The sequence below is a fragment of the Phyllopteryx taeniolatus genome, chromosome 11, assembly GCF_024500385.1.
Source record: "Phyllopteryx taeniolatus isolate TA_2022b chromosome 11, UOR_Ptae_1.2, whole genome shotgun sequence".
Classification (NCBI taxonomy): Eukaryota; Metazoa; Chordata; class Actinopteri; order Syngnathiformes; family Syngnathidae; genus Phyllopteryx; species Phyllopteryx taeniolatus.
The window spans coordinates 11,685,718-11,709,530 of record NC_084512.1 but is presented as its reverse complement, the minus strand read 5'-3'; the positions used below and the strand labels follow the sequence as shown (position 1 = coordinate 11,709,530).

The 23,813-nt window shown below is 39.7% G+C and overlaps 1 protein-coding gene across 10 annotated transcripts in view; it reads left to right on the top strand.

Annotated features, from left to right (window-relative positions):
• The window catches only part of tasp1 (taspase, threonine aspartase, 1), a 68,516-nt gene that overhangs the window by 4,919 nt on the left and 39,784 nt on the right, over positions 1–23,813 (top strand). For 3 of the 10 annotated variants that reach the window (XM_061790560.1, XM_061790556.1, XM_061790558.1), the window contains exons 4-14: positions 316–383; positions 1,997–2,065; positions 4,567–4,687; positions 4,885–4,969; positions 5,059–5,138; positions 10,215–10,321; positions 14,060–14,179; positions 14,650–14,728; positions 17,282–17,392; positions 20,777–20,884; positions 21,413–21,486. In XM_061790560.1, the coding sequence (XP_061646544.1) occupies positions 316–383; positions 1,997–2,065; positions 4,567–4,687; positions 4,885–4,969; positions 5,059–5,138; positions 10,215–10,321; positions 14,060–14,179; positions 14,650–14,728; positions 17,282–17,392; positions 20,777–20,884; positions 21,413–21,486 (1,022 nt within the window). Of the gene's footprint in view, positions 1–315; positions 384–1,980; positions 2,066–4,566; positions 4,688–4,884; positions 4,970–5,058; positions 5,139–10,214; positions 10,322–14,059; positions 14,180–14,649; positions 14,729–17,281; positions 17,393–20,776; positions 20,885–21,412; positions 21,487–23,813 lie in introns of all 10 variants that reach the window. The other 7 variants (XM_061790564.1, XM_061790561.1, XM_061790566.1 and 4 more) reach the window with 5 other exon arrangements.

Here is a 23,813-nt window from a genome sequence, read left to right as displayed (position 1 = left end):
TGTTTGTCAATATGTGTACTGCTATTGGTGGGCAAGCAGTCCAGGATGTACCCGGCCTCTCGCCCAAATTTAGCTCAGCTCCAGCCGACCAACATCCCTAATCAGAACAAGTACTATAGAAAATAGAGCTATAGATTTTGGGTCAATAAAGCGTGTTGTAATATAACTAAACATTACTCTTTCCATAGAGACAAAATAGAATGGAATCTTACAAAGACTGCCTCTCTTTAGTCATTCTTTTAATAGGTAATTTTTTTTTTTGTAATTCATGATCAATCACATTTATACAATTTCTTTTGTTTCATGTTGTTTCAGGAGCAGGTTACCATTCGGAATCCAAGGCCAAGGAGTATAAGCATGCATGCAAAAGAGCTTGCCAGCAAGTAAGTGTACTCCTGTCAACATGCATGAATCCTTTCCACAATTTCCTACATAGAGAAGGGGAAAATATCCAAAGAGAGAGTACTTAGTTTTAATCCTTTGAATAATACTAGACTTTGCACAGATCTGATCGGCTTGATCGGTATCGGCCGATAATTGGCATTTTATGCTGATTGGCTGATGTGCTTTAATGTTATAATTCGTCGATCTGATGAATGACGTCATTGATCGGCTCTGCAAAAGACATTTACTACGCATCACCATTGTGTACATCGTGTATATTTGAATCCAAAAGCTAGTTTATTTTTAGGTTTGTCGCGTGTCTTTTGACGGAGTACTATAAATATCTGACAGCCAATAAATTTATGTAAAAAAAAACAAAAAAAACAGACAACACATCTGAGGCATACAACACGTAATGCCTGGATCAGACAACAAGACAAATTTTGTCTTTCACGATTGCACTATGTCAGACTACTGCAATAAAATCTTGTATTCTGATACCGCCACATTCCGTCTATTACGATCACTGGGCTTTATCTTGCCAACTCAAACGCGACCGGGTACACTCGTTACCATGGCGATGACCAACAATGGATCGCGCCAGGAGAGGATGTTCATTTAAGGATTGCTTGAGGTATGTTCACGTACTTTTAATACGATACGGCTCGCAAGCAGGCAACAAACGGTGATGTAGCCTAGCAAGCTAGTGCTAGCACTAACGGTTGTACTAAACTTGCCAGTGTCCTGTCGAATCATGCTCTAAAGCTTTGGTGTTTGTGAAGTAATTTAATTACACTAAGTTAGGTGCTAACTTAAAAAATCATGATCGTATAAAGCATAAATAATACACTTTTCAATAATATTGTCACATTTGTTCTCATACTTTTTTTGCATCAAGAAGATCTCACACTGACTAGAAAATACTTTTGAAGATACTCAGTATACACTACACAAGTATCTACAGTAAATGAACAAGTCATTTAAATAGACACATTGCTCCATCTTGTGATATCGTTTTTTTAAACTTGCTGATCAGTGATCAGCCCCAAAAATCCTGATCGTGTAAAGCCTAAATAATACACATTTCAATAATATTGTCACATTTGTTCTCAGATGTTTTTGCATCAAGATCTCACACTCTCCTGTTTATTTAACATTACTCCATACTTTCAAATAATAATAAATTACAGTGCACACACCCTTTAAACAAGCACCTACCTTCAGTATCATCTTTCACTTTTTGACCTTTTCCCTTAATTTCTTAATGAATAATATATAAAGCTTAATGAAAAAGTTCAGACACAGTCAGTGAAGGTGTACAAATTTGTGGTGACAGATATTGTTTAATTGTTCTGCCTTTGATGTCCATCCATCCATTTTCTGAGCCGCTTCTCCTCACAAGGGTCGCGAGCGTGTTGGAGCCTATCCCAGCTATCATCGGGCAGGAGGCAGGGTACACCCTGAACTGGTTGCCAGCCAATCACAGGGCACATACAAACAAACAACCATTCGCACTTTAACTTTACACTAAATATCCTTTCTCCCAGTATCATACAAATTCATGTATGCCAGCACAAACTGATGACAAAGTATCAGTGTCTGTCATTTGCAGGCTGTGGACCAGCTCAAAGCAGGGGCCCTTGCAGTTGAAGCTGTGGCTGCAGCATTGGTTGAGCTTGAGGTTGGTTTGTTGATTCAGCTTTGGTTATTTTAATTTACTGTTTTTATTTACTACTAAAAAAACATCTAAAACACCATAAGTGTAAATAACTGCTACATTTAAGTTAAGACATGCATATGTTTTCTCAAAAAAGCTTTTGTGTTCTTAAATTGCCCATTCTTGTACACATATCCTGTTGGATGATGTAAGGCAGGGGAATCAAAACTCATTTTAGTTCGCGGGCCACATTCACCCCAATTTGATCAAGTGGGCCGGACCAGAATATTTGTCGCTTAAATCCATAAATAACATCCATCCATCCATTTTCTGAGCCGCTTCTCCTCACTAGGGTCGCGGGCGTGCTGGAGCTATCATCAGGCAGGAGGCGGGGTACACTCTGAACTGGTTGCCAGCCAACCGCAGGGCACATACAAACAAACAACCATTCACACTAACATTCACACCTACAGGGAATTTAGAGTTGTCAATTAACCTACCATGCATGTTTTTGGGATGTGGGAGGAAACCAGAGTGCCCGGAGAAAACCCACGCAGGCACGGGGAGAACATGCAAACTCCACACAGGCGGGGCCGGGGATTGAGCCCCGGTCCTCAGAACTGTGAGGCAGACGCTCTAACCAGTCGTCCACCGTGCCGCCCCATAAATAACAACTATTTTTAAATTTTCCCCATTGTTTTGGGAAAAAATAATTTCAAGTCCATTTGGAGAATGTTCACATTTACTGATGATTATCTTGTTGGAAATTTTGTTGCAAATCATATGAACATTCTAAAAATTTTAACAAAAATTATTTCAACAGTGTTGCCACAGTTACCTTGAAAAGGTAACTTAGTTACTTTACTGATTACTTGAGATTAAAAGTAACTTAGTTACTTTACTGATTACTTGATTTCAGAAGTAACTAAGTTAGAAAAATGTAACTTTTAGTTACTTTCAGCACCTGCCAAGTGGCAGGAATATCACTTATCCACAGTACAAAAAAAAGCATTAACTTAACCGTACCCATTACTTTGTAATGTTGAAGCACAAGTTACAGAATGATGTAATCAAAATGAACCAACAACTTTAATATTAGTGTAGTTAAAACCACATTAAATCAGCAACTTAGTGCAGACTTGACATACCAACACAGTACAGTAAGTACCTAAACGTAAACAAGCGCACCATTCTCAGTACACAGTCGATTGTGGTCCATGAAAGCAACTGTGTGTGTGCGTGGGTTTGTGCGTGCGTGTACGTAAGCACACACACACACACCCACACCCACACCATTGCTCCCACCACAGTAATTTTGATGCGAAGAGCGAGAAAACTTTTTTTTCTTACTACATGACGTCAGCTGTGTAGTGCGTTAAACCAGCTCACAGTCCGGACTCCAGACGAAGTTGAAAGATCTCACTTTTCATTGTAAATATTATTTAAGCCAAGTATTGTAAGTCCTTCAGTGAGTCAGTCCTTACCCTCCATGACCGATTTATGACCGCGCACTTAGGTATGAATAATTAACCCACAGTGCATTGCATGTTTAACATGCCAGTAAAACTGTATTCTTCATGTGTAAATAAAAAGTAACAACAATCAAATACACTTTTTACTAAGCAAAATAACAAAAATAGTTTGGCACTTTTATGGTACTGCGCCGTCACTGTGCATTGTGTAATAAACAATCACTTCCCAATTGCTTTCTTCCAGTTGAAAAAAAAAGAGTCCTCTCAGTTCAATGCTTCTGCACAGCTGGACTGCTCTTTGTTCAAATCACCAACAACAAGTTATTATTTGGTGAGAGACATTGATGATGCGAAAGTAGCTACTGTTGGTTTAGTAGTCTGTTTACTTTTCCAGGAAAAGTAACTCGTTACTTTGCTCGTTACTCAAAATGGCGTTTTTGTTGTTGTTGTTTTTTTGTTTTTCTGGGAGTAACGTGTTTGTAACAAGTTACCAGCATCACTGATTATGAATCAGTGAGCGTGCACCATTAAGTTATCCATCATTTTAAATGTTTACATAAAAACAAAAGTTGTGGCAGTGCAGTACCTGGCAGTGAATGTGATCTCATTCCCCACGGGCCGGATTGGACATGGCCCGCGGGCCATACGTTTGACAACCCTGATGGAAGGGATCATTTTCCACAGGCAAGGGTTGGAAAAAAGCAAAAGAACAATACATTTCATGAACTCTGCAGCTCCAAGAAGGTACACTTATTTAATTACTTTGTCATGAGCATTTTCTTTTTAAGTTGGTTACAAAATATTGTCAATACATTAGACATTATTCATACATTTCATGGCAAAAACTGCATGTTAGTAAAAGTATGATAAATTCATTAAAAGCTTTTAAAAAATACGATCAGGAATGCAGGGAGAAAAGCCAACTATTTTGTCATTCATGTTGAAGAACATCATAAACTAGGAGCAATGGAACAAGCCAAAAATGAGCACTGAGCCTTGAGATTCTTTAGGTAAACCGTTGTCAAATATAGTTTGCATATTCTGTTTTCTCAGGACTCTCCTTTTACAAATGCGGGTATGGGCTCCAACCTTAACTTGTCAGGGGAAATAGAGTGTGACGCCAGTATCATGGATGGGAAATCACTGCATTATGGAGCTGTAGGTGCTATTAGTGGTAAGTTGTTACATGCAATAGAATATATTTAATACTGCTACACTATACTGTACATGTGTCTTGAGACACTCAGGGGATGGGCTAGATTCAATATTGTCACAGAACTAGTGTAAGAAATTTATTAGCGGTTTATTATCATAAATTTGTATAAAATCACTGACTCACTTATCCACTTCTAATACATACCTTCCTTCCAGGTATTAAGAATCCTGTCTTAGTTGCACATCGCCTGCTTAGTGAAGCACAGAAAGGGAAACTTTCAGCTGGCAGAATACCACCCTGGTGAATATCATGATACTAAATTACTTGGTCTGTATTGTGACTATACTATATTCCTAGTTTTTGATCAATATCAATGATTTCTTTGCCAGTTTTTTAGTGGGACGGGGAGCACACGACTGGGCCATTAGCCATGGTGTCCCACCCTGCCCCTCAGAGAAAATGGCCACTAGTGAGTATTTTTACACCTGTTCTGAAGTAGAAATCTCGTAAGAGCTGAAAGTAACTGGAGATTCCACACAGGTGAGTCTCGGTGTGGTGGCAGACAAATGAGAGTGTACATATACAGTTGAAACCAGATGTTTACATACACTATATAAAAATATATGTTTTTCTTCCCTCACTATCTGACATGAAATCTGACCTAACTTTACCTTTTTTAGGTGAATTAGGGTTACCAAATTATTTTCACTGAATTTGCTAAATGCCAGAATAATTAGTGATTTATTTATTTATTATACGACAAATTTTCATTACTTAGAAGTTTCAGAAGTCAGAAGTTTACATACATTTCATTAGTATTTGGTACCATTGCCTTTAAAATGTCTGACTTGCGTCAAATGTTTTGGATATCCTTCCACAAGCTTCTCCCAGTAGGTGGCAGGAATTTTGGCCCATTCCTCCTGACCATATTGTTGGCCGCCTTGCTCGTACATGCAAGAGATCTTGAGAAGCTTCCTCATGATCCCATCTATTTTATAAAGTGCACGAGTCTCTCCAGCTGCAAACATCCATCCATTTTCTGAGCCGCTTCTCCTCACTAGGGTCGCGGGCGTGCTGGAGCCTATCCCAGCTGTCATCGGGCAGGAGGCGGGGTACACCCTGAACTGGTTGCCAGCCAATTGCAGGGCACATAGAAACAAACAACCATTCGCATACACAGTCATGCCTACGGGCAATTTAGAGTCTCCAATTAATGCATGTTTTTGGGATGCGGGAGGAAACCGGAGTGCCCGGAGAAAACCCACGCAGGCACGGGGAGAACATGAGAACTCCACACAGGCGGGGCCGGGGATTGAACCTGGGTCCTCAGAACTGTGAGGCTGACGCTCTAACCAGTCGGCCACTGTGCCGCCCCAGCTGCAAACAACCCCACAAAATAATGCTGCCACACTGGTGTTTCAACGTTGGGGATGGTTTTGTCAAGATTGCAAGCTTCCCTCTCTTTCCTCCAAACGTAGCGATGCTCATTATGGCCAAGCAATTAATTTTGAGTTTCGTCAGACCACAGGACATGTCCCCAAAAATTAAGGTATTTGTCTCTATTTGCATCTGTAAACTGTAATCTGGCTTTTTAATGTTCCTTTTCGAGTAATGGTTTATTCCTGGCAGAGTGGCCTTTCAGCCCATGTTGATACAGTACTCTTTTCACTGTGGATAATGACACTCTTACCAGCTTCAGCCAGCATCTTCACAAGGTATTTTGCTTTTGTTCTTGGGTTGATATGCACATTTTGGACCAAAGTATTTTAATCTCTGGGACCCAGAACCCATTTCCTTCCTCAGCGGTATGATGGCTAGGCATTCCAATGGTGTTTATACCGGCATATAGTTGTTTGAACAGATGAATGTGGTACCTTCAGGCATCTAGAAATTGCACCCAGGAATGAACCAGACTTGTGCAAGTCCACAATTCCCTTCCTGATATGCCTACCCTGATTTCCTTTGACTTTCCCATGATGTTACACAAAGAAGCAGTGGGTTTCAGGTGTGCTTAGTTCAAATACATCCTCAGGTGTGTCTCAAATTCACTCACGTTGTCAATAAACCTATCAGAAGCTTCAGAAGAAATGACATCATCACATGTTATTTAAAGGCATAATAATCTTACTGTATGTAAACCTGACTTTGAAGAAAGTAATAAGAAATTACCTCCCAAAAAATCCTTCTCGTTATTCTGGTATTTCGGAAATAATTTGGGTAATCCTAATTGACCTAAAACAGGAAATTTTTAGTCTGATTTCTTTTCAGACAGTGAGGGGAAAAAAGTGTGTGTGTCCTTTTATACAGTGTATGTAAACATCTGGTTTCAGCTGTAGGTATGTATATACGCTAGGGGGGTAACGATTTGTTTTGGCAGTGTTTCGATTTGTTTCACGGTTGCTGATTCGATTGAAGGGCGATATTGGTTCATTTAGAATGATAGAATCCAAAACGATTCAGTGGCTTGACATCGATTCAGTAACCTTTTAGCAAAAAATTCAACCAATGTGACTGTGGAATAAATACATGCATACTCGAGAGTGCAGGTGAAATTTCATAGATTCCTGTTGTTTCTTTCTCAAATGTAATTATGGTCATTAAATACAAAGATTTTCCTTTTTTCAGTACTTTCATTGCTTTGCAAAAAAACAAAGCGGAACGGCAATTTATTATATTATTTCAGCTATGATTTTACTGGTTCCGCTAGTTTTTTCCTCAAAAAGAGATGTTTAATTGGTGTTCGAATTATGAGTGGTCTTCGAAAAATGTCTCCACTTTAAGGAGTCCCAAAACCCAAATGGTTTGAGACTCCCTGTTCTAAACAGTGAAATTATAATGGCTAAAAATTAAGCACTGTGAGGTTTACACAAGGAAAAGTCTTTAGGAATAGTGTTAATAATACATGGACCTAATAAACAAGTGACAAACCTGCTTGAAGTGCGACATGGAAATAGCGTCTAGTAGTTGACGTCGCTCGATTTGCTTTGATCAACCAAGTTCCCCGTCCTCGTATTCTACTGTCGTTCTTTGAAAAGCTACAATATTTATTGTGGCCCATTCAGCAATGCTCTCAGCATTTCTACTATACACATTTTGAAATAATCACATTCACAGCACTTTACACTAACACTTGATTTCGAGTGATGTATTGATCACAAACACGTCTATGTTAGCGAGCTAAGCTACTGAGCTTGAAAGGCTTCAACATGCAGGGTGAGTCGAGTCACTCACACGCATCTTTTTTGATAATTTCTTGCTCGCTGTCTTCTCATCTGCCATCCACCAGACTGTCTGACATCTTTTTCAATAAAGTGTTAAAACACATACTGTGATGCCTCGGTCCACCCACTAGGGGCGCTTATGGAGAGGAATGTCTAGATTTCGGGATATGAGGAAGAAAGAGACGAAGAAGAATTGAGCACTGTAGAAGAAGTTATCATTAGGGAATGCTAACGGCTGTGTGCTAATTGAAAAATAAAGCAAGTAAAAAGAATTAAAAAGTGTGTTTCTTTGAAATACAACATATACACACCTCCATATAAAGTCTGCCATGTGTAAACCCAATGTGTTATTTCCTAATACTGATATAATTGATTGATAACCTTTGAAAAAGATGGAAATCAAATATTTTATTCAATAGTCAATGTTCAATCAATCAATTATATCAATATTAAATCAATATTTTTTTTAAATCAGTATTTATTTTTCTCCCGGAAGACTAACTAGCCGAGCACAGATCAATATAATGAATAAATCGTTACAACCCTTGTGTGTGTGTGTGTGTGTGTGTGTGTGTGTGTGTGTGTCTGTGTGTAATATCTACAGTGGCTGCGAAAAGTATTCAGACCCCCTTAAATTTTTCACTCTTTGTTATATTGGAGCCATTTGTTATTCATTATTAATTTTTTTCCTCATTAATGTACGCGCAGGACCTCATATTGACAGAAAAAAACTGAATTGTTGAAATTTTGGCACATTTATTAAAAAGGAATAATTGAAATATCACACAGCCTTAAGTATTCAAACCCTTTGCTGTGACATTCGTATATTTAACTTTGGTGCTGTCCATTTATTCTGATCACCCATGAGATGGTTCTACACCTTCATTGGAGTCCAGCTGTGTTTGAATATACTGATTGGACTTGATGAGAAAAGCCACACACCTGTCTATGTAAGACTTTACAGCTCACAGTGCTTGTCAGAGCAAATGAGAATCATGAGGTCAAAGGAACTGCCTGAACAGCTCACCCAGGAATGAACCAGACTTGTGCAATTCCCTTCCTGATATCCCTACCCTGATTTCCTTTGACTTTCCCATGAGACAGAATTGTGGCAAGGCACAGATCTGCCCAAGGTTACAAAAAAATTCTGCTGCACTTAAGGTACCCAAGAGCACAGTGGCCTCCATAATCCTTAAATGGAAGACGTTTGGGACGACCAGAACCCTTCCTAGACCTGTACATCTGGCCAAACTGAGCAATCGGGGGAGAAGAGCCTTGGTGAGAGAGGTAAAGAAGAACCCACAGATCACTGTTGCTGATCTCCAGAGATTCAGTCGGGAGATTGAAGAAAGTTCTAGAAAATCAACCATCACTGCAGCCCTCCACCACTCGGGACTTTATGGCTGAGTGGCCCAACGGAAGCCTCTCCTCAGTGCAAGACATGATAGTTTGCTAGAAAACACCTGAAGGACTCCAAAATGGTGAGAAATAAGATTATCTGGTCTGATGAGACCAAGATAGAACTTTTTGGCCTTAATTCTAAGCGGTATGTGTGTAGAAAACCAGGTACTGCTCATCACCTGTACATACAGTCACAACAGTGAAGCATGGTTGTGGCAGCATCATGCTGTAGGGGTGTTTTTCAGCTGCAGGGACAGGACGACTGGTTGAAGGAAAGATAAATGCGGCCAAGTACAGGGATATCCTGGACGAAGACCTACTCCAGAGTGCTCAGGACCTCAGACTGGGGCAAAGGTTCGCCTTCCAACAAGACAATGACCCTAAGCACACAGCTAAAATAACGAAGGAGTGGCTTCAGAATAACTCCGGGACTGTTCTTGAATGGCCCAGCCAGAGCCCTGACTTAAACCCAATTGAGCATCTCTGGAGAGACCTGAAATTGGCTGTCCACCAACATTCACCATCTAACCTGACAGAACTGGAGAGAATCTGCATGGAGGAAAGGCAGAGGATCCCCAAATCCAGGTGTGAAAAACTTGTTGCATCCTTCCCAAAAAGACTGTATTAGCTCAAAAGGGTGTTTCTACTAAATACTGAGCAAAGGGTCTGAATACTTATGGCTATGTGATATTTCAGTTTTTCTTTTTTAATAAATCTGCAAAAATTTCAACAATTCCGTTTTTGTCTGTCAATATGGGTTTCTGTGTGTACATTGAGGGGAAAAAAATTTTAATGATTCAAGCAAATGGCTGCAATACAACAAAGAGTGAAAATTTTAAGGGGGTCTGAATACTTTCCGTACCCACTATATGTATGTGTGTGTATATATATTTACTGTATGTATATATATATTTTTAATTTAGAGTTCAGTTTATCTGCATATAAGCGGAACAAAAGAAAGATGGAGCTGGCTGAGAAAATGGACACAGGACATAATCAAACAAAGAAAAGCAGACAATCAAGTGGAAATGTGAGTAGAATTGAAGTATTGGCATATAAGATTCTTATTACATTACATTATTGGACATATAAGAAAATTTGCTTATTGTACAGTTACTGCTACACTAATGGAATACCAGTAAATAATATGGCAATTTCTAGGGTGCCACAGTGACCGAGTTGTTAGCACATCCGCCTAAAAAAAGACAATCATATGTACTGACAAACCACCACATGTAATATCGTTTTTGATCGAGAAGAAATTTAATAATGTGCAAAAGGTGAGTTGTGTTCTACTATATGAGAGCTCAAGTTGCTCCACGAAAGAAATGGATTTAGCAGACCGTATTTGTTGATAGTGATTAGTGCAACATTTTAGTGCACTGAAGACCTCCACTGGAGACTGATTTGATGAGTTGAGCTAAAAACCAGCTGAGCGAATAGTAATTGTGCTCCCAAGCCATAAGTGGTGCTACCCACACACAAGAGAGTGGGAGAGTCTTATTTTTAATGTTAATTTTGTAAAATTGACTATACCATCTGAACTTCCATTGCCAGATGTTGCTAATCGTACCTCCCTTGAACAAGTATTATCAGAGCTGCCAAATGTCACGGAACGTTCGTATTTTGTTACCGAAATCACTGAGTGCTGAATCATTACGGCCGTAACACCGATTGTTCCAGATATTGGGGAGCGGAATCCACCGGACGTTACCGGCCAGTGCGGCGCTGTGTCCGGCCACCATGACGACAATTTCTTAAATGAATTTTTGTGAAATAAACACCATATTGTTTAAAACAAAAGAGAGGGGAAAAAGCTGCTTGGGGCACGCTATTTAATTATGCCCCCGGCTGCCAAGCCGCTGAGGCAAAAGTTCTCTTTCTGTCCAGTGTCAACACATTGTAAGTAACTAATCATCACCTCCATGGCAGCGAATAAACTAGACTTCTTACCATGCTTCTTAAGGCCTCTTTACACTCCCGCTGTCGCGCGGCCGACAACGCCCACAATGCATCACGTGACTGACGAATTGGCCCGCGTGACCCCTCTGCGTAGTTTGACGCGCACACGGCAAAAATTGTTGCTGTGCGTAGAATGCCGCGGAGACCATCTCTCGTGATTGGTCCGTTTTAGTCACATGCTGTAATGACGTAATCAGCGTTCCTCCCGGTTCCACATAGCACCTACGCCGCCGCCTTCTCGATCGATTTTGCAGCATAATTAAATAATCATGTGGTCATCTAGGTCCATTTGGTCTAGCAGACTCTTCCATGGTCGCCATTGTTGTTGCTTTGTTCCTCGTTACGGAAAGGAAAGTGAAAGCGGCTACCGAAAATGGCCACAAAATACAGAAAAAACTCCACGCTGTGGCATAGCCAATACCAGCCGTAGCGACACCCCCGATTTGGAGGAGAACTGCAACACACTTTCAAAACAGCATGCGTGGGTTGCGCTCGAGTATAAAAGCAAACTGCGTGCGGGATAGCCGCAGTGACGTCAGCGCGGTCGTCATCCGCGCGAGTATAAAGAAGCCTTTACTCATATCGTTTACATTGCCATGAAGGGAGGACGAGGAGTGGGTAGGAAAAGCGTGAAGCTATTTGCTAAGCTATTGTGTCATGATGTCGCAAATCGCTGAAATAAGTGATTGGGTGATGCAGTACACTTGTCACATAGATTTTTACTCATACACAAGTAATTTTTTGGAGGACTACTTTTTACTTGAGTCACATTATCGTCAAGGAACAGTACTCTAACTTGAGTACAATATTTGGCTACTCTACCCACCTCTGGAGCGGACATCCTCTATTGTTAGTCTTAACATTTAAGCAACATTTTTTGCTCATCAGATCAGCCAGTGTCTTATTTGCTGCACTGGTCTTTTGTATTTTCGTGTTGAGGTTGTGGTCCCAGCGGAACCGTGACGCACACGTAACATCGGCGACAAGAGCTGATCCGCTAGATGTTAGGGATTATGTCACAGCACAGAATTAACTAACTTCATATTCAGAAATGGCCAAAAAAAATGCTTAATATTTTCCTGGAGGATGTATTTGGGATTAGCCTTTGAAATTGGTAATAGACAAAAATAACTTGAAACAGACAATGATTTTAGTCAATTCTTTTCCAGAACGAGAGTGCTTAAATAGGAGGAGGCTATACATGTAGCACAACTTGAAGCAGGCATCAGGTGCAGGTGGAGATGGGTCTGGCTCAAGTTTGCCAAAACAAAAAAGCAAAGAAATTAGGCAAATTTAATTCTAATCTTAAATATGTACATCATGTACTTGAGCAGTGTAAACAAATGTTTTTCTGCTTGAAGTCTTCCAAATTGCTTAATTTATGTTAAAATCCCAAAAATTCTCTGCGGGGGCCCGGGGACCCCCCCCCCGCCCTCCCCCACCAGACACCCCTACAATGTTTTTTCTTTTTTTTTTGCCTATGTTTGGTTAATTGATTATCCCTGCTTCAAAATTGACCTGTGTTAAAGTTTAAATATCTGGAATATATAATTTTTAAATGTAAAGAAAACTGTAGATGGTCTTTTTCATTTTCTTTTTGTATATTTTCATTTTTATTTTTTTTCCTATGGTATATACTGTATTAAATATATTTGTCTGGCTGTAACACAAGTGAACAAAAGGGGGACATGAATTTCAAATTCATATACAGTACATTTTTAGAGAATATAGTATGAGAAAATGTTCTCATATTTCTGAGATTTTCCAATATAAAAATTTTAGTATGCAACACAGTGGAAGTGGTTAGTTAGCACATATGCCTCAAAGTTCTGATGTTTGGGGTTTGAATCTCAGCTCCGGCCTTAGTGTGTGAAGTACTATGTTTTCCCCGTGCTTGCATGGGTTTTCTCCAGGCACTCTGGCTTCCTCCCACGTTCCAAAAACATGCATCTTAGGTTCACGGAAGACTCTAAATTGACCTTAGGTGTGAATTGTTGGTTGTCTAAACGTACCCTGCGTTGAGTTGGCGACCAGTCCAGATTCTACGTCACCTCTCGGCTGAAGTCATCTGAGATAGGCTCCAGATCACTCAGGACCCACATGAGGATAAGTGGTATAGAAAATGGATAGATGGATCGATGTTATGTATAATAACTAATTGTACATACAGTCTTACTTTCACATGTATCTTTTTTCTATTTTTTGTACTTCATCTTTGAATGGCCTGGCCCCTCTGTCTATTGAGCCCAAATATTTGCATCTGCCTTTAGTGCCTTATGATGTTGAGGCTGTTTGAACACTTGAATTTTGTTGTGCATATATGACACATACATGTTGCCTTTTTCTGACTTTATTCATTCTGTCCAATGAATACTTTAGTTTCTGGCTGGGGTTAGAAGTGCATCACACGCCGTTGTCTTAATGGCTTGATTTGCAGCCTCATGATGATTGTAGCAAATCATGCCTGAGGCAAACTGCAATCAGGGAGGACTCTAGTCATAATGAATGAAATTTGAAGAGCATGAAAGAGTGATTCATACAATGCTCGTCAAATACAGTACATAATCAATTTCTAATGCAGTACTTGTGTAGTTTTCAAAAATACCAGCCTCTCTCCAAACGCTTCCTTGTTATATAATTCCTCAATGAGTAATTGTATTGTAGTTTCTATGAAGCATCACAGGAACAGGCTGATCATTACCACACCATTTGTACAGACCATTTGTTCAAGCTGGATCAACAGTCAGATAGATGCTTTTTACAATTTTCAAGCAATTCTTGCTGCTAATCGTTTCCTGTGGTGTAGGAAAATGGTTTGGAGTGCCTTGACACTGTTGGAGCTGTTGTCGTTGACCTGCAAGGCAACGTAGCTGCAGCGGTGTCCAGTGGAGGTCTAGCAATGAAACATCCAGGCAGGGTTGGCCAGGTAATAGAGGTTGTCGATTTTTAGTAAAGTAATTTACATTGAACTAACAAACTTGTTCAAATGTGAGCTTATTTAAGCAAGAAGTGGCTATGTTATTAGACTACGAAATGACAACTGTTTGTGAGTATCTGGTAAATACTGACATTTTGGACTTTTTAGTTTTCCTATATGTTGTTTTTTTTACTATATAGTGGAAAATTTGTAAAAATATTGTTTAAAAATGCTTACGCACCAATGTAAAATTGGTGACAACGCAAAATTTGAGTCACTGAAAAAAAAAACAACTATGGCCACATCTGTTTCAACCAAATAAATTTGGTATTTTACCCTTTCTTTTAAAAAATAAGGACAGGAAGATGTATTTAGAGAGTTTGAAGTTTGCAGGAATGAAGCATGAACTTGCACAAAAACTGTGCGATATTAACAGCGATTTTAGCTTTTTAATACTCTACTTTTGCTTCTTTTCTCAGGCTGCTCATTATGGATGTGGTTGCTGGGCTGAAAATGCATGTAACATGAACCCCTACTCTACAGCAGTGAGTACCTCAGGTATAACACTTCACTCCATCTACAACTGCAACCTTCTGTACTTTGTGCATTAGTCTGTACCTCTTCTGTCATGTTTAACGTTTATCACAAGCCCCACATTTTGTTTTAGTGACAATATGAATCAGAACCAGATATTCTATTTGAGCCTGTTATTTAGCCCCAGTGATTCAAGCTTTAAAAAGCCTGGTAATTCTTTCCGATGACCTCCAACCATTCTTGCTGAGTGATTTTCATCAGTCACTTCCTCGGACGATTGAGTCATCTTTTTCTGCTCATTGTTGGTCATCTGCAGGCCAGGTGCCTTGCAAGACTCATTGAATTTACAGTGACGCTCAACAAGGGTCATCCCCTATGGCTAAAAATGTGTATAGCCACTGGAGTGCAGCACAATAGAGGCTAGATTTCCAGCTTTCTTGAATTTTATCCATATAAATGTCTAATAAAAAACTACACCTGTGTCATTTTTATCAAATACTGTTCCAAATATTCAAACTGGTAGAACTGTTGTTTGTGGTAACTGTGCAATTGGCCCGTTCTCTGCTGGGAGGGTTACATACCGGTACATACTCCGTATAATGTGGCAATACAGATTCATTCAAACACAGCCATCTTTATCTTTTAGAGCTAGTCTTAGAATGACTTTGTCTCCTCATACACAACTTAGCTGAAAGAGTTGTGGCTTGTTAGTTTCACCAAAAATGTCTTAAAACCTGATATCAAAATATTAATAATCCCCTCCATTAATTGTAACAAATTTAGATGAAATAAGAGTAAAATGGTTTATTTATGTTACGTCCCACTGTTAATGCAGTATCAAAGTTTATGAAGTGTAGGCATGGTATTATACAGTACAGTGTTTCTACCACATCCTCTCTTTCCCTATAATGTGGCCTAGTCTCTGATGTTGGCTAAAGATCTTTCCCTTATGGGGATGGAGAGTATAATGTGTGTTCCAGTACATCACCTGTTTTCAATTTCCCGAGCATGAAAGCCAGCCCCATCAAAAGAATGAGGAAAAACAATAGTTTTCATTCTGACATTGGAGGAGTTTGATCCTCACCCTCTGTCATTCACTTGGTCCCTCACGGCCTGCTCCTCTGTTGTGTTTTGATTTGTAATATGTCACTTGTACTTTGTTGTGGCCCTTAAAAGAACAGATTGTCACTGTTTGCTCTTGCTGCTGCTGCTGGCTGTCGTGGTCTACTCGTGGATTTTCGTCATTTTATTTTGGTGGTGCTGCAGTTGTAGTTCAACTGTGTTTGTGTTGCCATGATCACTCATTGAGCGCTTTACAGTTCAACCCTACAGCGCTTTACAATACAGAATACCCGCGTACCTGCCCAATCTGACATTCTGCTCTCATTAGAAAATAACTTTGCACTGCTCCAGGCATCTGTTCTCCACAGTTACAGAACTGTACTTAGTTGTGTTGTAGTTACTTGATATTTTATGGGGCTTTCATTTTTTGTTTACAAAATCAACATAGCAATAACCTCAGTGAGGTTTAACACATTTTCTATACCATGTCTTGTTTTCAGGTCAAGTATGAGTGAAGCTACAGATGACTGCATTCATATTCCCCTCTTCTTTGCAGCAACAAAACGCAAATGTTCTGTTTTTAACTTTGGTATTTAACTATAAGTAGCATATTATCCCAGATATTCCGTATAAAAAAAACACACCTGCAATATTTTGCCTAAAAGCTGTACATTGTAATTTGAGACGCTTTTTATAGATCCTTTGCTTAAAGTCTGCAGTTTGTTTCTGTTTCACTCCTTAGACATAATACCGTAACCACATGCAACAAGAGCGAACAGCTTTAAAATAATTCAGAGCTTTGGCAAGAAGAACATGTTCACACCCTGTTTTATACACAGCTTTTATGTAACCCGCAGATTTGTTTTCTGGGAATTTAAGAATAGCAAAATATACAATGTGTCAGACTTTATAAAGTTGTGAGTGTTACAATTGGCAGGTGGTCACTCATGTTCACCAACATCTGTTTCATTTCAACCCCCTACTGCTAGTCAGTGGTGCCATAATAATAATAATTTATAATAATTCATTTTTGTTTACTCTAGTTTTGTGCTACATAAGCAACACAGTAAAATAGCTTTTATTTGATAACGAGCTGAATGGCGGCTGTGGCTAAGTAGGTAGAGCGGGTGGTCCAGTGACCAGAGGGTCATTGGTTCGAATCCCGGCTGCGACTGTCCGCATGTCGAAGTGTCCTTGGGCAAGACACTGGACCCTAATTTGTTCCCAGTGGGCCTGTCACCGCCTTGCATGGCAGCAGCCGCCCATTGGTGTTTAAATGTGTGTGTGAGTGGATGAATGTGAGGCTTTGTAAAGTGCTTTGGGCACTGTGATGGTGTCGATAAAGCGCTATATAAGTGAAGTCCATTTACCATTTATATGAATTATCTGGAGACCAAATGCTTCCATAAAATTGTAACTTGAACACAGTTAGTAGAAGCACCCTTACAAGTGCATTGTACATTGGCTAATAAATGTGTTTTAACGTCATCAGATGTGATTTTGTGTCTCATGCAGGCTGTGGAGAGCATCTGATTCGCACCATGCTGGCACGGGAATGCTCCGCTTCCATGCAGTCAGAAGATGCCCATCAGGCGTTGCTGGAAGCTATGCAAAACAAGTTCATCAGTGAGTTGCGCATATGTAGCTTTCAATAACATTTCCCAGTGATTGTATATGCATGCAGATTTGTCAGCCAAGAATGAGTTGGTGGAAAAACAATATTTTTTTAATAGGATTAATAAACAGATGTAACAAATAGACTTAACACCGATCTGATCTGCTTGATTGGTATCAGCCGATAATTAGCATTTTATGCTGATCGGCTTTAGTGTCATAATTCGCCGATCCAATCAATGACGTCATTGATCTGCTCCGCAAAGGATATTTACTTCGCGTTGCCATCGTGTACAGTATATGTGAATTATTTTTAGCCTTGTAGCGTGTCTTTTGAAGTAGTACTGTAAATATCTGACCGTCAATAATAATTTAGTTTTTGTTTTTTTAAAAGATGCAAATCAGTCACCTTTAGGCGAAATTCGCCGTTTTTAATTCAAAATAGGCCTTTTCCGTGAATCGTACAGATCCGATGAGTTTTTCTGGGTATGGGGGGGTCGCCGTCGCTGTCGTCATAGGCTGTTTCGTACTCCTTCAGCGCTGGCAGCTAGATCCATTCCAAACATCTGCCATCCACACACAGATGTAATTTTTGAATATTACTCCGCGGCGGACTAATATGCTGGCACATCGGCCTGGGGTTCCGCCTGTGATCATTACAATGATCTAAATGTCGGTCGCTACTTTTATTTATCAATTGTTGCTTATTTATCAACTATTTCGCAAGCGAGGCAATGGGGCGCAACTTGTCGTGTTTACATTTGGACGAACAAAAACAACAGCTTTCATGTATTGTAGTATTTGTCTGCCACTGTCTGCCCATATGTGGATATTTCAGCTCACTTATAACTTTAAAAAACACCATGCAGTAAATCATAGATGTTTTGACTGTGCATACACACACGCCCACACACAGCAACATCAGAATTTGCATTTTATTTTGTAATTATTATTATTATTTTTTTTTATTGATGTTCATGCTGTGGTTTAAAAAAATCTGAAGTTACTCACTATTTACTCAGTACATTATTGTCAAGTAACAGTATTCTTACTTGAGTACAATATTTGGCTACTCTACCCACCTCTGGAGCGGACATCCTCTATTGCTACTCATACGTTTAAGCAACATTTCTGCTCATCAGATCAGCCAGTGTCGTATTCGTTGCACTGGTCTTTTGTATTTTCGCGTTGAGGTGCTGCGGGTGGTGGCCTTGGTTGTGGTCCCAGTGGAATAGCGCAGCACACGTAACTTCGACGACAAGAGTTGATCCGCTAGTCCATCTTGTATTAATTAGGAAACCCGCCTACATTTATGTAATTAGTTTACAGATGGTAAAGTTAAATGTATTAAGCGACACAGAATTAACTAACTTCAAATTTAGCAATGGCCAATAAAAACAGAAAAATAGTGTACCTAATATTATCCTGGAGGATGCATTTGGATTAGCCTTTGAAGTTGGTAATTGTGAAAAATGAAGTGAAACAGACAATGATTGTAGTCAATTCTTTTCCAGAACGAGAGTGCTTAAATAGGAGGATGCTATTCATGTACCACAGCTTGAAGCAGGCATCAGGTGCAGGTGGAGAAGGGCCTGGCAGGTGGAGAAGGGCCTGGCTCAAAACAAAAAAAGCAAAGAAATGAGGAAAATTTAATTTTAATCCTAAATTTGTACATCGTGTACTTGAGCGGTGTAAATAAATGTTTTTTTCTGTATTTATTTTGCCTTATTGTACTCTTCAGTCTTCCAGATTGCTTAATTTATGTTAAAATCAAAAACATTCTCTGCCGGACCCCGGGGGATCCCCCACAGACTGCCCCGCTACAATGTTTTTTTTTTGGTCACCTTTTTCACGCCTTTGGTGTTTGCATTTCTGGGTGTGGGGCAGACACCACATCTGAGGCAGACAACACGTAATGCCTGGATCAGACCCCAAGTCAAATTTGGTCTTTCACAATTGCACTATGTCAGACTACTGCAATAAAATCTTGTATTCCGATACCACCGCATCCCGTCTTTTACTATCACTGGGGTTTATCTTGTCAACTCAAATGCGACCGGATACACTCGTTACCATGGTGATGACAACAACAATAGATCGTGCAAATTTATTGTCTGGGGGCGGAAAAAAATTATAAAATAAGGAAAAACGTGTGGTGGTCATCACCGATGCTCGGGAGAGGATGTTCATTCACAGATTGCTTGAGGTTGTTCATGTACTTTTAATGTGATACGGCTCGCAAGCAGGCAACAAAAGGTGATTAATTAAGGTGACAAACGGTTGTATGTAAACATGCCGGCGTTCTGTCGAATAATGCTCTAAGGTTTTGGTGTGTGCGAAGTAATTTAATTACAATAAATTAATTTAATTACACTAAGTTAGCACCCATTATTTCCGTCATGTTGTAATGTTGGTTTGACCTGACTGAAAACTGACTTATGTCATTGGCTAATCCTTGAATGCCCCCGAGAGGTCATTAATGTTTTACCTTTTGTCTAAAATGCTAGAGAATACTTTTGAAGATACTCTGTATACAGTACACAAGTATATACGGTAAATGAACAAGTCATTTAAATAGACACATTGCTCCATCTTGTGATCGGATCGGTGTTCGGTAATGTTTTTTTTAAAATCGGTGATCGGCCCCAAAAACCCTGATCGTGTAAAGCCTAGTAACAAACAGATGTTGGGTAGCCCCCGTCGGGAAGACCAGAATCGAAAGAAAAGTGTTGTGATCCACTGATTTTTAAAAAAAATATATTTTGTTTAAACTGTTTCAACTCGGCCCATAAATGTCCCAAACATCATGGTTGACCGCTGAAGATCATTTAGAATTTTATTTTATTGAATGTTCATGTGAAAGTGTAATTTGTTGTGTTCTAAGAAGTGTTCCGTTTTATAACATTTAGCTTTGTGTACTCAGCTGGTGACCATGACACTGTACCACTTCGGCTCGGTACAATCTAGAACACTGACACATTTGGACCAGTTGTATGAAACCAATTTAAGTTATCAGCTGTTCTTTCTTCCCCCCTTTTAAACAGTGCTCCATAAATCCCGCTCTCGCTTCAGTAATGGTTTCTATAATGTGAAGGCCTCTCACTCAGACTATATGATATTTGAACAAACATCAGCCTTTCGAGTTGTCGAATAAATACAACCATCAATATTTTTTTACTGAAACTACACACAAGTGTTTGACACTTTATTTTACATTCTGCAAATTAAATACATCACAACAGTATGATTGCATTCAGTTATTTAATTTGCACCGAAGGATCATCATAATGAAATCAATAGATTTGTTTTGTCTCCTATTCTTTGTTCCTTGTGAGGAACTTGTGACAAAGGAGGGTAAGATTTGTCACTAAAATATATTACTCTTTGTACGTTCAGGCTCACCCTTTCTGGCCAACGAAGATCGAGTTTTGGGTGGAGTAATTCTCTTGCGGTGCTGCAGATGTGCAGAACCTCAGTCGTCTCCAAATGTTCAGGGTCCTCTCGGTGAGACATGGGCTATTTCATTCCTGGCTACACTTGGATTCCATGCCTCAGCTAACGTTAGACAAAGATTGCTAATATTCAAAATCTATCATTGGACAATTAGCTAGAAGGAAGGGGTAAGTTGAGTTAGTGGGGGTCAGGGGGGTTCGCTGTGTCTTTCCTGGCGGGTGGTCTTTTTTAACTTATACAATCAGGCTCCAGTTTCACACCCTTCATCTCAGATCTCATGAAGACCTCCCACTACGGAATCAAATGCTAATCTTAAAACAAGCAGACCTTCTGAATGTGCCTAAATTTGGATGATTATGTTGGTGGATCTGGTTTCTCTACCTGGGACTTTTAAAAAAGCCTTTTTGTAAAATTTACAACAGCGGGCTTACTGAGCAAACTATAAACTGAGTTTCGTTACTATTGCTTGAGTTCAGTACCATGATATGTCATTTGTCATTATATGATCAACTGTATTCTGTTTTACGATCAAAATGCAATATTGTATCAATGTTTTCATTTGTTCTTAACTTTGCACAGTGGAGTTTCTTTGGAGCCACACCACAGAAAGCATGTGTGTAGGCTACATGTCTGCCCAAGATAGCAAAGCAAAGGTGAGCTCTATTAAATTGCCACAACAAGATAATTATGTCCACTCACTTTCAACCATAAGAGCATGCGTTGACATCCTCTTCTTTCAAACTTTGTCATTGACATTCAGTTTTTCATTCAGTTTATGTGGACAAAAATGTGCATTTTTTTCAAATAATTCATGTATATTTGTAAATTCAGTTTGATTATGCGGTTATACTCTTGATTTTTTTATTAATTTTGCCAGCATTTTTTGCAGCTTCTGGCCAAACGTGACTGCTACCTGCTGCCTTCGTACACATTGTAATTAGAAATGATTGTATGTGATAATTAGGCAACTCCAATTTTTACGGGTGGGGGGTAAATCCCAATAGTGAATTGAAAGGGGGGAAAAAATGGCGCAGTATAAAATTGTGTTGCAGTTGCCATAAAACATACAGCGGCTGAAATAAGTATTTTACATCACCATTTTTCCTCACTAAATAAATTTCCAAAGGTCTCATTCACATAAACATTTCACCAGATGTTGGGAACAACCCAAGTAATTCATACATACAAAGAAAGCAGACAAAATAAGATCAGAAATTAAGTTGTGTGTAACAATGTGAAATGACACAGATAAAAAGTATTGAACACGCTAACTGGTATTTATTTAATACTTTGTACAAAAGCCTTTGTTTGCAATGACAGCTACAAGACGCCTCCTGTGTGGAGAAACTAGGAGCATGCATTGCTCTGGTGTGATTTTGGCCCATTCCTCCACACAAGCAGTCTTCAAATCTTGAAGGTTCCGTGGGCTTCTATGGACGTTGCGTTTCAGTTCTTTCCATAGATTTTCGATTGGATTCAAATCTGATGATTGGCTGGGCCATTCAAGCAGCTATATCGTTTTTGTTTGAAACCAATTGAGAGTATGTTTTGGATCATTATCCTGCTGAAATGTCTACCCTCATTTCATTTTCATCATCCTCGGAGATGGCAGCAGATTTTTGTCAAGAATGTCTCGGTACATTTGCCCATTCATCCTTCCTTCAATAATGTGAGGTTTACCAGTACCATTTGCGGAAAATCAGCCCCACACCATCATGTTCCCACATCTGAACTTCACTGTTGGTATGGTATTTTTAGGGTGATGTGCAGTGCGAATTCGCCTCCAAACGTGGTGTGCATTATGGCATCCAAACGGTTCGATTTTGCTCAATCAGACCATGCTATATTCTCCAAATATTTAACTGTCCAAATGTTGTTAAGAAAATTTTAAACGAGCTTTGACATGCTTTTTTTTTTTTTTTCAACAATGGGGTCTTGCGTGGTGACCGTGCTTACAGGCCATGGCGGCGGAGTCCATTACTCACTGTTTTCCTTGTGACAACAGTACCTGCTAATTCCAGGTCTTTTTTAAGCTTTCCACAGGTGGTCCTTGGCTCTTGGACAACTCTTCTGATTGTTCATTGCATTCCTCTGTCAGAAATCTTGCAAGGAGCACCGGATCGAGGCAAATTTATGGTGGTATGATTGGATTTCCGCTTACGTATTATGGCCCCAACTGTGCTCACTGAAATGTTCAGCAGCTTAGATATGCACCTGTAACCAGTGCCATCGTTATGTTTTGCAACAATCGTTTGCAATTGTCTTGAGACAGCTCTCTGCTCTTAACCATCATAAAATGTGTCTTGACTCACACCTTGGCAATGAGACCTTTTTGTAGGTCATCAATTAGGACTGAACAAGCTGATATTCATTTGCACTGAGAAGGGGCTGGATTGCTGTTTGATTATTGATATATTTTAGGTGTTGTCTTAGCTTTCCATACCTTTTTCCACCTCCCTTTCTTCATGTGTTCAATACTTCTTCCTTGTCATTTCACATTATTATACACAACTTAATTTCTGAGCATGTGTTCCACTTTCTTTGTATGTATGGTTTACTTGGGTTGTTTTCAACACCTGGTGAAATCTTCATGTCAATAGCACCTTTGGAAATATATTTAGTGAGGGAAAATGGTGACGTGTTAAATACTTATTTCAGCCGCTGTACACCAACACTCACCTAATCGTATGAAAACATGCAAAGAATAACCATCCATCCATCCATTTTCTTTACCGCTTATCCTCACTAGGGTCGCGGGCTGCTGGAGCCTATCCCAGCTATCTTCAGGCAGGAGGCGGGGTACACCCTGAACCGGTCGCCAGCCAATCGCAGGGCACATAGAAACAAACAACCATTCACACTCACATTCACACCTGCGGGCAATTTAGAGTCTTAAATCAACCTACCACGCATGTTTTTGGGATGTGGGAGGAAACTGGAGTGCCCGGAGAAAACCCACCCAGGCACGGGGAGAACATGC